Source organism: Chelonia mydas, chromosome 1, assembly GCF_015237465.2.
Source record: "Chelonia mydas isolate rCheMyd1 chromosome 1, rCheMyd1.pri.v2, whole genome shotgun sequence".
In the NCBI taxonomy this organism is placed as follows: domain Eukaryota; kingdom Metazoa; phylum Chordata; order Testudines; family Cheloniidae; genus Chelonia; species Chelonia mydas.
The window spans coordinates 323162857-323177199 of NC_057849.1; the positions used below are offsets into that span (position 1 = coordinate 323162857).

The 14343-nt window shown below is 41.1% G+C and overlaps 1 protein-coding gene across 2 annotated transcripts in view; it reads left to right on the plus strand.

Annotated features, from left to right (window-relative positions):
• The window catches only part of RELN (reelin), a 463371-nt gene extending 453641 nt beyond the window's left edge, over positions 1-9730 (plus strand). Inside the window, exons 64-65 of one of the 2 annotated variants that reach the window (XM_037889192.2) lie at positions 1668-1673; positions 8586-9730. In XM_037889192.2, coding sequence (XP_037745120.1) covers positions 1668-1673; positions 8586-8682 — 103 coding nt within the window. In that variant the 3' untranslated portion in view covers positions 8683-9730. The remainder of the gene's footprint in view (positions 1-1667; positions 1674-8585) is intronic. The other variant, XM_037889193.2, reaches the window with a different exon arrangement.
• The last annotated feature ends 4613 nt before the right edge of the window (positions 9731-14343 follow it).

The following is a 14343-nucleotide window of genomic DNA, read 5'->3' on the forward strand; positions in this document are numbered from 1 at the left end:
TGGAACAGCCCCTAATCTTCACATGCAAAACCTATGTGTGCAATAAGGAAGGCTGGAAACAAGGGCCTATCTGTAATACTTCTTTGAATTATTCAATTAATACAACAGAAATATTGCTAATCCTGTAATGGAGCTGCAGATAGTGCTCAGAGTGAATATAGAAGCTATTTGGAATACAGTATATATTGGTAAAAAGAAAAGGAGTACTAGTGGCACCTTAGAGACTAACCAATTTATTTGAGCATAAGCTTTCGTGAGCTGTAATAGCTCACGAAAGCTTATGCTCAAATAAATTGGTTAGTCTCTAAGGTGCCACTGGTAATCCTTTTCTTTTTGCAAATACAGACTAACACAGCTGCTACTCTGAAACCAGTATATATTGGTATGATATTGCCAGCTAATCATTTGTCAAACTATTTTAATAGGGCTGGACCTATAAAGTGGGGGTGAAACTACTATCCAGTCATCTTGTCCCTTTAAACTGAGTTTTCTTTTGATTCATTTGTTAAGACAGCATACTTGCTCTCTGCACTTTTGAAGAAAGTTTTGGGCAGTCCTTGCATGATCAATGAATGTGGCCTTTCTTAGGATAAAAAAGTAATTCTCCCTCACCTCCCATCCCCCGCCTTCCATTCCTACAAGAATGCTTATTCTGTGCCCACGTACCTCTACCCTAAAAGCCTGAATCCAGCTCTGCATTACAGTTGCACTTCAGTCTACATATAATATAATTCACAGTCTGTTTGCTGAATAATAAAACCACACACCATTTTTGCATGTGCTTCTTGAAAAGCCATTTCTTTGTAAACAAGGTGGGCCCTTAATAACCTATAAAGAAACAGTGAACTCTGATCAAATGTATTCAGAACTGAAGGGGAATAAACTGCAAACTAAGGGTCTGATCCTTCATTCTTTATGCACCCAAAACTCCCAGTGACATCCTTGGGAATTTCAGTTGCTCAAGAAATGTAGGATATGGCCCCAAAATTGTGTGTGTGTGTGGCCCCAAAATTGTGTGTGTGTGTGTGTGTGTGTGTGTGGTTAACTTTGCAATAATAAACATAGAATTAATCCTCCATAAACCATCACTTCATACTATTCATTGTCAAGATAATCTTACATTTTTGGCACAAATGACTTGTTGAGGATTTTGTGTTGCATTTGTTGCAAAGAATTTTTATGCTTTTTTGTAATATTCAAATACAAATTATATCTTCTAGCCGTAACAAAACATATTCATGTGGAAAAACATTTTCATTTGCTTCATTTCTTCAGCAGAAAGCAATGCTTTGAAACATTTCACTCAAGATTATTAAAAATATTTGTAATAAAGAAAAGGAACAATTTAAATGGTAGGGCATTATCTTTGTATTCACAAGATTTATGCCAAATTTAGTATGGTGCAGACTGTGCTTTTAAGACTGTCTTTTACTATGTTTCTAAAAAAAACTGCATGATTAATTTTTATAGAAAATAAAAATATAAATGTTGATTTTAAAAATCAGGAAATAATTTGTTCAATTTTTATTTTCAAAAGAGATGAAAAGTCCTATATTGCCTCTAAACCTCATCTGGCTTTTATGACTAGTCACAGTGCTGCATGCATTGAAAGGCATTTTCTAATTTGTGTTGTATTTCATTATTTGCTGTCATTGGTTTTACACTAGAGTAAGGTAAGTACTTCCCTGAATTAATATCAAATATATGTTGGTGGTACAGCTACAGTACTTTGAAAGACTCTAACCCTGTATTTTGTCAATGATGATATTTTGCGGGAAAGGGAGCGGCTTCATTTGTACTCTCAAAGATATGAGCATGCATTGCTGTCTCATAAAGGTCCAAACCCTGCAGCTGTTCCTCACAGACTGATTCTGCAGGTTCTCAGTGCCATTAGGAGTTAAAGTTTGCGGGATACGTTCAGCACCTCACTCAAGCAAACTTTCAATTAAAAGAGGGGCGTTGTAACTAAGGATTGAGAGCCCTGATCATGGTGGGTGCTGGGCCCCACCTGAGAGTTCCTGAGTGCTCCGAATAATCCTTGAAGTAGGTCGGAACTGAGAGTTCTCAACAACTTGCAGGATCTGGCCCTGAGACCTGATGTAAAATTCCCACTATTTTCAGTAAATTAAAATTACAGAATTAAGGCCAAAATTATCTAGTGTGTGTCCGTAAACATGTACAATAAATATATGCAGTGATGCATGCCAATGTAACTAAAAACAGAATAAGTATTTATTTGGGGTGGGTTTTTTGCTTATTATAACAGCATCACTTTGTACAGCCATAGTTATGCAGCTAGGCATCTCTAATCACCATAGTAGCTAGAGACATAGGTTTTAATACTGATCCTATTGGAGTTTTGCCATTGACTTCAGCGGGGCCCGGGTTTCCTCTGGAGTCTGTCACCATTCTTAGGGGGTTTGTAACTCAGCCACAACATTCGCTGCATGCTAAACACTCATATATTTATTTGTCAGACCATGTTGCCTTTCATTTTTTCAAAGGCTTGATTTAGGTTAAAGTTTGGTTTGGCACCCAGAAGCCTTTGTTTCTGATGTGCCATGTCAGTTAAACATATAAATAACAAATAAAAATCATTCATGGTCTTAGCATAGGTACTTATTATTTACCAAATGTTCTTATTCGCTTGGCCGTCTTTGATTTAAAACAAAAAAGGTGCAGGATAATAGTCCAATAGGTACTTTATATTTTTAAAAATCATGTTAAACTACTGAGGCTTAAAAGACACATACAGAGTAACTCCTCATAAGTTGTTTTATTGTTCATGCTTACTGAGCATACCCAGCGTGGCTCTTCATTATACTATATCTGCCTGATCTGCTCTCGTTTACCGTGGTGTAACTCCAGTGACTGCATTGGAATTAAAGAATTTACTCGTGTAAATTAGAGCAGTATCAGCCCCCATATTTTTTTTTAAATACAAGCAGATTACCTTAAAAAGGTGACAGATTGGATTGTGCAATAATTGCTTCCTAGGTTTTAGAGTAACAGCCGTGTTAGTCTGTATTCGTAAAAAGAAAAGGAGTACTTGTGGCACCTTAGAGACTAACCAGTTTATTTGAGCATGAGCTTTCGTGAGCTACAGCTCACTTCATCGGATGCATAGCATATCCTTCCTAGGTTTTGTTACTAGTCATTCTGTCAAATGATCCACAGATAACTAGTCTTTGGGAGATTTTTTTTCATCTGTACTCTTCATCCAATGATCTGGTAAGTGCACCGAAGATGCACCAAAGGATCAGTGCATGCTGATGAACCTTGGAAAGTTTATTGTGCACTTTCACTGAAATTGTAATGGTGTCTAAGTTCCCTTTGTGGTTGAAATGATTCCATTCATAATTTTTGAGGTAGGGATTGTTTCTCCCCATATAGCTTTCCAGTGCCTCGCACATTGTGGATACTGTTACATTATAAATAATAACAACAGCATCTCCATACAGTCTTAATGACAAATCTGTTTGTTTTTTTCTAAAAAATAGAAATAAAGTTCAGTATTGCTACATAAAAACAACATTAAAGGGCTTCTTTACGGACACTAAATCCAATAAATGCAGAATTACCTTTTCTGCAATGCCTTTATGATATAGCTATTAAGATGATCTTATAAAGTACAATTGAACTTTGTTCTCTTATCAATGTATGATGTTAACTTCCATTATAGTTAATAGAATTATATGCATATACCTCCACCCCAGCCCACAGAGAGCAGAATATACTCTTATATGCTGCACTAAAGGTCAGATCCAACTTCTATGAAGGCAGTGAGAAATTTTCCATTGACTTCACTGGGCAACCCTTCAAGCCCTAACCAATGCCTACCAAAGTCAGTGGAAAGACTACCACAGACTTCAGTGGGAGTGAGATTAGGTCTATCAGCACAACTGAAGGACTGAGCATTAGCTTAATTGTTGTTTTGGTTTTGTTTTGTTTTCATACTTTTTTTTTTCTTGTATTGCAGTTTTGATTTCACGTAGTAAAACATGTGAACTCTTTCCTTGGGGCACACAACAAATACATTTCACCATCTTGTAAAATACCACTAATAGATTGAATTTAAATCAAAGACTAAGCAGCTGCTTCTGGCCTTTAACTCACGTGATAACCTTTTCTAAATTTCTTCATTTATTTCCTTAAAATGTCTGCAGCATAATTATTGTTGTTTAAGTCTTGTTCGTGTCATTACATTTAAGGCGGTAAGCCGTGTTAGACAGAGATGATAGTGTAATAAGAATTGTTAAAGAACATTTTGAGCTATTTGTTCTTCTTAAAAATGTGTCTGATTTGCCTTAGATTATAAGGTGGCAGGAAAATAAAGGTGCACAGGAAACATTAGCTTTGCCAATCACTGTGAGTCTCACACAAAACTATAATAAATCAGTGTAGTGCAGAACTTCCCTTTCTGGGTAAAAGCCAGGTGAAATCAAGCTCAAAAGTTAAACAAAAACCACCTCTTAAATGAAGGATGCTCTGGTATAATGGCTACTGTAGCAATGCAAGAGTTTGTATTGTATCCATTACCACCAGACGCTGGATGGCTTGAAAAACTGGGTGGGCAAGGGTTATAGCATCAATTATTTTAGTGTAGTCTAATAAATTAAGTTCTCAGTTAGTTGTTGGAAAGGGGATAATTTTGAAGTCAATTTTATAGAGATGGTTTCTTTATACAACAGTAAAAGCTATTCTTGCCTTTGGAGGTTCATGCTTATTTTTCCTTAGGGGTCATATTCACTAAAAATAAGCGTATGCACTTGGAAGGGAGAGGGTAATTGATTGCAAGCTGAGCATTTACTTTTCATTCACAATGAAAACTCACCACCCTGCCCTAGCTCCCCAAATAGAAAGTTAATTGTGACACCTGCTGCCAGTTTTTTGTTTCATGACTCCACCTTTATAACAAAACTTAGGACTTGCTGCACTCCCTGGGTTGTGGGCCTCCAGCAACAGAGGCCTGCAGTCCACCTGGAGCAGAGGTAAATGAGCCAAGCTGCCAGCATCCTTTTCACCACTGGAGGACCAAAACCAACCCCCACTACCTCCAAAGCAGGCTGGTCAGCCCTGGAGGGGCAGAGCCAAACCAGCCAGAAGCTGCATGGACTCCACCAGAACATATTATTGTCTTTCCATGGAATCACCTTAGGGAATTTATGATGGCATTCCTTGGACTGAATTTCCCTCTCTCTGGTGCAGTCAGTGTTCCCCTCATGGATGCATAGGGCTGAAAATTGCACCCTCTTGCATCCACAAGCATGAATCTGACCTTGAGACTTGACCTTTATAGGCCTGATCCTGCATCCATTGAAACCAGAAAAGATGGGATCAGGTCCTATGACAGTTCATCCTGTGGTGGGTAGCAGTTGTTCTGCTGAATCATTGAGTTTTCTCTTGCTGGCAACCATCAGTATTGTTGGTTGCACATAGGATCTCATTGTGGATGTTGGACTAAGATGGCTTCCAGCGTAGCCTTGAGGGAATGTTAATATTTTTTGCAAATAATGTCCAGAAGGGATAGTGCAGTGGCCTTAAGCATCAGGATTATAATACTTGGGCTTCCTAGAACAGCATCAAAGCCTGACAGAGTCAACAGTGCCCTTTATTATTCTGAGATAAATTCGTTCTGTGCAGTTTCTTGTGTGGGACCTCTCTGATGAGACTTTACAAATTGGGCCCTTGCTGTAATGTATGGACATTAAATTCCCCATGACACCTTCTTTTCATTTTTAAAAGCAGGGGTTTCACCCCAGGATTCTGACCAATGTATCCATCCCCTCTCCTCCCAGTGTTGTGCTGTAGTGGTTGCCACGCTCCCCGCCCAGAACCGGTTGCTTTGAAGTGATGTGTGTATATGGAGAGTGAAGTGGTTTGTGATCAATAGGCATGAAAGGTGCTGTAGTAATGTCAGATATTCGCATTCTGTGCTACACGTATTTTTTCATTCTCATAACTCTGAATGGATTTTGCTTGTAGCTTTAAATGAGACTTATATTACACCAATGTGCTAATGAGAATTACAAGCAAACAGAGTTAAACCAAATGTAGCTGTTCAGAGTCCATTCCACCAGCAGAGATGGTAGAGCTTAGAATTGCCATGTAGCCTCAAAAGTGAGTCTCTTCAGGGTTATGTGCAAGTTTGCATTTAGGAGCAGAACTGTATTGAATTGTCGTGAAAGCTATAAGCTTCTTCTCCAGAGCCTGTGGCATTCCCAGCAGTTAGGAATGAAGCTGCCAGGAGAAACATGGAGAGACATCTCTGGTGCAAGTGCATTTAATCAGTGGAGCCACACCAGGAATATATTAGCTTGGTTTTATAATTTTTGGCCAGATGAAGATATTAAAAGGCACAGTGTTCAGAAACCAGCCTCTCAGCAGGAACCACTGGAGAGACCTCTCCTTTTTTCCCAGTTCATTCTTCCCAGACTGGTAGCTCTGAAAATGGCCACTCCTGACACCCAACCTAGGTGAGGGCTTGAACATAGGGAGAAAGGCTTCTTCAGCAAATATTAGCTGTCCATCTGTATTACAACTGTTTCAATGTAGATTATTTTAACTATGTTTATATTTAAATACAGCTTGGCCTTTTTAAGGAATTTATACATAATATGCACCAAAATTCTTGCACCATCTTCTGGCCGTTCTATGTGTTAGGTCTGGTGTAGCCAAAGGGCCAAAAATAGCAACAGCCATGCCCCTCTCCCTTAAAGGAAGTTGCAGTCTAGATGGTGGTGCTAGTCTCTAGTGATTAGATACAACAGCCTCCACCCGTTCAGTTGTAGTGTATATTAGGCCCCCAAATACTCCTATCCTATTCAGCCAGTAAGGAAATTTACTTTTCATGGTACTTTCCACAATTTTCCATTTGTTTCCCCTGTGCCCCGGGATTTCCCTTTGTTTTGTTTTATTTAGCCTCACCGTGGTGAAAGAAAGAGCCTTATTTGGAAATGGAAACGTGTCTTGATTTATCATTTAAAATCTGGTCACTCTGTTCCATGTGTTTCTTTGATCCTCTTCTAAAGATTTGTGGGTTGTTGGGTTTTTTAAGAAAACTTCACTCAGTCAAAGTCACTTAGTTCAAGGGTTTGCTGCTTAGCAAATCTTAAAGTTTGGGAGGTGGAGCAGTGTTTTTATTTTATTCTCAAAAGGAAGTGGCTACTTACCAGACCCTGTAAGGGATCCCACTGCTGGGTTCCATGTGCTTTTAGCCTGTAGAGTCTGAACAGAGTTCAGACACTGCCCCGGCTTGAGGTCTCTGGGCACACTCTTGGGGTGCAAATCCTGTGTTTAGCATCCCCTCCTGAGAGCTTAGACCTGTAGTCCAACTGCTCACCCCTCACTCTCCCACAGTTTAACACACCCTTTCTCAGCACACCAGCCAAGTATGCACTTTGGGGTCATAGGGTTAACGCTTCAAGGGCACATAATAGGTCTCTCTCTCTCTCTCTCTCTCTCTCTCTCTCTCTCACACACACACACACACACACACACTGCAGAGCATTCTTTGGGTTGGGGTCAGAATCCTCTGAGGGTGCCCAGGGTCCTTCTTCTGCATTCATGGATTGTCTTCTCAACCATGGAGCTCCTATCTTTCCCTCCCCAGGTCAGTTTGCTTTGATTTTGATTGGTCCTGCAGCTAAACTGGTGGTGTTTGCTATGAAAATCGCTTGTCTTTTCCCCTTTGCCTGCTCAAAACTTCTTGTGTGGTTCTCATGTATAAGCCCTTTTCAAAACCCTGCTTTGTCATCTCTGTCCCTTTATTCTGGCTGAGGATTTTCCACTCTCTCCCCTTCACCAGCCTCCTGCAGGGAGGTAGGATAAAATTGATTCTTCTAGGCTTGAGCTAAACCATTGTCCCATGGTACTTCCGCTTGAATAAGTAGTTGTGGCATTCTAATGACCCCCCTCCCTCCCCGCATTGTGCCTGGTGAGGGAGGGATGTGAGACAGCCCTTGTCAGCAAGGGTGGAACCACATACATATAGAGGTATTCAATGATACGGAAATGTTCATAAGAACAACTGAGCAACATCGGCCTGAATTCACAAGTTGTACAGATTCCCCAAATCATCACAATAGCAAAGCCAGACATTAGGGAGGTGGAGCAGTATTTTTCTGCTGCACTCAAGAGGAAAGGAATAAACAGCATCTCTCCCATTTAGGAGTCTGCAAATGAGGGAGACAAGGATTTTTGGAGTATAAATCAGGCTTGGAGAAATGCCCTATGTTGGGAGGGGATAGAGTGCATACAGCTTGAGTGAATCTGGCCCTAAGCCCCCATCAGTGATAATTAATTTAAACTCTTGTTCTAGTTCTGAAATACTGAATTGTAAGCAAAATCAAAGTGGGCCCGAGTCTCAACAGCCTTGCACCTTGTACGGTCATTGTCATTGTTCTAACATGCTGTCAGATGCAAATGGTAGGATTTTACGTCACTTTGCAGAGGCAGAAAAGACTGTGCAAGGCACAAGAGGGTGGAGAATCTGGCCCCCCAGCTTACGTGTCAGAAGGCAATTTCAAAATGGATGCAAAGAGATTGACATTCTTTTCCTCCTCCCTACCCTTTGATTTTAACAGCACTCGCAAACAAAATTACATGATGAATTTTTCACGGCAACATGGGCTCAGGCATTTCTACAACAGAAGACGGAGGTCACTTAGACGATACCCATGAAGAAACGAGAAATTTATATTTTCCTCCCAACATGTGATGTGTTGCTTTCCATTCTTTAAATCTTAGCACTGCATCTGGTATCAGGACTTTTCTGCAACTGGCTTGGTGAATAACAAAAAGCCTTTCTCAAGACAAAGTTACACCACTTTTTCGCACTGTGAACTAATGAGAAGTGACTTATTTTCTCATAGGTAAATGTTTTAATGTTGACGTGTCTGTGAAAATTGTGATCTGTTGTAATATCAGTTACAGTGGCAGTATGGGAAGTAAGCAACTAATCTGTTTAACAGGAAAAAAGTTTAAGCACAAAGACTTTTTCAGATTTTATGTTTAAAAACTACATATTAAGTACAGTATTTAACATTCTTTGTCACATAGCTATTTAAATGCACTTGTATTTCAGCTCTGTATCATATTTTATATGATTAAGTTATCATTGTCTTCTTTGTATTCTCTTCTACAACATGACACATTGGCACTGTATTTACTTGTTATGTTGTTGTAATATTTTGCTGCTGATTTTGGGACTATTTACACTCTGATAACATGCATAAAGCAAATTGCAATACCTACTCAAGAAGATAATTGCAAAAGTAGTTGTAAAGACGTTGATCTCCTTCAGTCTTACTCTTTGATATGTCTGTTGGTTAGCATTGTTTTGTGGATAAGAAGAATGCTTGACATTTAAACTTTTTTACTAAGCAGCTGTGGATAAAACCCCAAACAGAAGTTCCCATTTCCTTGTCTAAAGGTAAAACAGTTCTCTGTGACTGATTTACTTATAATAACTGCCATTTGATGTCTGTAGTAATGGAGTGATTTGTAAAGTGAACGTTTCATCGTGTTCTATTTGGTGTTTGTTTCTATTGCGGGTCATGTTTGTATCTTCTGATAAAGTTGTACCTACACCAGCAACATTACAATGCCCCTATAGCCCTAAGCTATCTATTATCATAAATAAAATGTTTCACTATATGGTGAACCAAGCTAAAGATCCATGCTTCAATAAAGTAAAGTTGATAAACAAGTTTGTTGTTAGATTTTTCAGGCCATTGTGTCCTAAATGAAATTATTTGGAAAGGGGTTTGGTTTGCTCACTCAGATTCTAACAACAGCACACAGATGAATATAATATAACTGTATAATATTTTTCAGCTTTGAGTACACCGTGCTTCAGTTGTGTCTTTCCTTTGGGAATCTCAAAGTGCTTTACAGACATTAATTGAGGAAGCTTTATAACACCTCTGAGATATATAAGTATTTTACAAGTGGCAAACCTGAGGGCAGGTGAGTAAGAAGAAACATTTTCAAGCTTGGATACCTTAAGTTAGGCACCTAAATCCATATTTATGCTGATCCCATACAATCTCATGGAAAATGTGGGTGTTGAACGCTTCTGAAAATCAGGCCATTTGGGGCTAACTCTAGGACTTTGACTTAGCCAAAGTTACATAATGCATCATTGGCAGAACTGGGAACAAAACCCAGAAGTTCAGACTTCCAGTGTCCTTCACTATGGACTGGACCATTCCTTTTTAAGACAGTTACTTTACTCTCAATCTTGTCAATCTGTTTTAAAAAAAGTAAAAGATCTATTCAAAGGAAAGAGTTTTGAGCATCTAATCAAACTATTATTAAATAGAATAATAGTTTAATGGTTTTTTATTATAAGACTGAAAATATTATAATTCAAAGTGCCAACTCCCTCCTTCTGAACAAAGATCCAAGATATTAAAACTCTTTTCTTTAAGATAATTTTATTTGGCATATCATGTCAACAGATGGACTACATTTCAACATACAGCACATGTAGCTGTTACATGGCAAGAAAAACACTTTTTGTCAAGGACAATAGTATAAGGGAGTGAGGAAGGTGAGTATGAATTAATCACACTCCAGATAAGTGAGACCAGTACATGCGGATCAGATGCTTCTCAAAATCATAGACATTTATCTTGAATAAATATTTGTGGGTGACAAATTGGTTCAATTGAGTTATATATCTAGAGCCCAGCACTGTAATATCTAAACATAATGTATCATTTCTGCATGCCAAGGTTCATAGGGGACTCCACAGTGAATTCTGCCCTTTTGCCTTTCCCAGGTTCCAGGAAACTCTTTCTTAAGTTTGTGTTTTTATTAATATAACACACAAGGACGCTTGTATGCACTGTGTGGGGGGCTATCTGTAAGCAAGGACTGGCCTGTCTCCCAAGATCTGTGATAGTGATGGGTTGTGCTGGGAGACAGGCCAGTCCTTGCTTACAGACAGCCCCCAACCTGAAGCAAATACTCACCAGCAACCACACACCACACAACAAAAACACTAACCCAGGAACCCATCTTTGCAACAAAGCCTGTTGCCAACTGTGTCCACATATCTATTCAGGGGACACCATCATCACATCAGCCACACTATCAGAGGCTTGTTCACCTGCACATCTAACAATGTGATATATGCCATCATGTGCCAGCAATGCCCCTCTGCCATGTACATTGCCCAAACCGGACAGTCTCTACGTAAAAGAATAAATGGACACAAATCAAGAACCATAACATTCAAAAACCAGTTGGAGAACACTTCAGTCTCTCTGGTCACTCGATTACAGATATAAAAGTCGCAATATTACAACAAAAAAACTTCAAAAACAGACTCCAACGAGAGACTGCTGAATTGGAATTAATTTGCAAACTGGACACTATTAAATTAGGCTAGAATAAAGACTGGGAGTGGATGTGTCATTACACAAAGTAAAACTATTTCCCCATGTTTATTTTTGCCCCCCACCACCCTACTGTTCCTCACATGTTCTTGTGAACTGCTGGAAATGGCCCATCTTGATTATCATGACCAAAGGTTTTTTTTTTCTCTCCTGCTGGTAATAGCTCACCTTAACTGATCACTCTCATTATAGTGTGTATGGTAACACCCATTGTTTCATGTTCTCTGTGTATATAAAATCGTCCTACTGTATTTTCCACTGCATGAAGCCAATGAATTGGGCTGTAGCCCACAAAAGCTTATGCTCAAATAAATTTGTTCGTCTCTAAGGTGCCACAAGTCCTCCTGTTCTTTTTGCGGATACAGACTAACACGGCTGCTACTCTGAAACCCGATATCATTGTCTGTTCCATTGACCTTGGCACAAGAAGGAAACTGCAATAACTTTCTGAAAGAACTGCCACATTAGGCTAGTAACTACCCACACGACAGAGCAATATGTGACTCACTAAAGTATCTCACTGTAACAGCAGCACTGCCATTAAACTATACAATGGGCCAAATTCAGTTTGTGACAGAAGTGGTGTTAGAGAAACTGGGTCTGTGATGGGATATACAAACCCCCAGACTGGGCAACAAGGGTTAAAGGAACTACTCTGGGCCCAGCCAGCCCCACACCACCACACTTGTAGCAAATGCACCAGTTGGAGGAGGAGTTAAAAGGCAGGGAACAGCTCATTTGGTGGCAGACCCAGGGAGAGAGCAAACCTGCAATTCCAGCAGAGAAGAGCTGAGGAAAGGCAGAATCTCTCCCTAAACAACTGCCTAAAGGCCCCTCCCTGATGGATGGAAGGATCTGCTGCAGAGACAGCCTGAGAGGGAAGCATTCTCCTCTCTCTCGCTCATACGAACTCCGGACTTGGTGAATCTCCTTTATTTTGTTTGGACTACCCAGGGGGGAGCCTGGGACTCAGGCAGGAGGAGGCAGTTGCCGCCTGAGAGAAAGAGAGCAACCTTGCTGCATGCAGCTGCCGGAAGGTTTGGTGTGTGACAATCAACTCCAAACTGGTGTGCAGTACTCCTCCACCGAATACGAGGTGGCAAGAGCTGACATCCGCAAAGTTGGAGCACAAGCACCCCATGATGAACCTGCCAGTTTGCTAAGAAGATTATTGCGTGTCTTAACTTTGGCTGCTGTCTTCTTCAGGTGGTCATGGTAATGCAGTGTGCTGTCTAAGGTCACACCTAGATAGACCGGTTCTATTTCATGCTTCACCTTCTGACCATTCAGATAAACACTCAGTTCTCGGGTTGCGCTGGCGTGATGAAGATGGAACAAATTGGAGACTGTTTTTATGGAGGCGCCAAGTCTTACAGTAGTCAGCTAATTTTATCATGTCCCTGTTTAAGGTGGCATCAAGCTTGTGGAACGTCCAGGCCTGGGTACTGCAACAGATGTCATCTGCGTAAATGAACTTTCATGACTCCGTTGTTGGCAGGTCATTGATGTAAAGGTTGAACAGGGTTGGCGAAAGCACAGAGCTTCTGTCGTCTCCAAGCACTCATCTTCTCCCCCATATGGACTTGGAACTGCCTATCACAGAGGAACAGCTCAACGACACCTGTGACCCAAGGTAGCAGGACCCGTGATACCATCACAAGCAGGCCAGTGTGCCACACTGTAACATATCGTATGCCGCTGTTAGATCGATGAAAACAGCACCTGTTTTCAAGTTTCTCTGGAAGCCATTTTCAACAAATGCGGTCAGCGCAAGTACTTGGTCGCATGTGCTACGACCTCGGCGAAAACCGGCTTGGTCAGGGCTCAGAATTCTCTCCATATCGATTAACATGCGCTGTAGGCCCAAGCGCTCCAGTGCCTTGAAGCACACCAACAATAATGATATGGGAAGATAGCTTGATGCTTGATTTGGTTCCTTTCCAAGCTTTAGGAAGCCAATGACTTTTGCGGTGCACCATATCTTTGGTAGCCTACCTCCACTGATAACCCTGGTGAAGAATTTCACAAGTCAAAGCCGAGCATGGGGGGCCGAGGTTTTTCAGGAATTCTGGAGATACGTTGTCATAACCTGCAGCTGTTCCACACTTGATGCTACCCAGTGTCTGTTTCAGCTCTGTTACAGTGAATGGTTCTGGGCAGCTCCTGATCTGGTGTACATGTTTAAACATATGCCATTCATTCCTCACTTGTCTTTGCACCTCTTTTTCCGAAGGTGGTCTGGCCAGTTTAAGTAGATGTCTGGCTACCTGGTTGGGTGTCACTGAGTCAGCCCTAAGCAGCCCTGACTGACAGACCACTGATAGCCCTCCAGGGACCCTGGGTCGGTGCCTAATGGAGTGGAAGGACCTGGGCTCCCCTATCAACAACCCCCCATGTAGGCCAAAGGCCTAATCCCTGACCGATAGGCGGTGCTCCCCCACCAACTACCCTGAGCAAGGACCAGCACAGCATCCAATTCATCCCTGCATCCGAGCTGAACTCAGCATAGGGCTCAAGGTGGGGACAAAGTGGCTATATAAAAATGTTGTACTTTCCCCATCCTGGGCCAGGCTGGGGCCCCTTTGACCTCATTCATAAGGTAGACCAGCCTGTGTGCTGCCTTAACTTGAGCCCAGCTGTTTGTGGCCCCAAAGGGTGGCTGCAGCAGCCAAGAATGTCTGGAACACAGTACAGCTTCCCCCAGCACATCTCCATGTACAAGGGCTCCTGTCTGGACTGACATGCCAGCTAGGAAACACTCCTATAGCAAGAGCATTCCTGGGAAAGACCATATCCACTGATCGTATTGCCTCTTTTCACCGGGGATGCGGCACAGGGTTGAATTGGAAGGAGAGGGCCACAGCGTTAATATCAGTGGGTGCAGTTCCACTTAACCCAATAGAATTTAATGGAGGAGACTTTAAGAAAGAACAGCTTC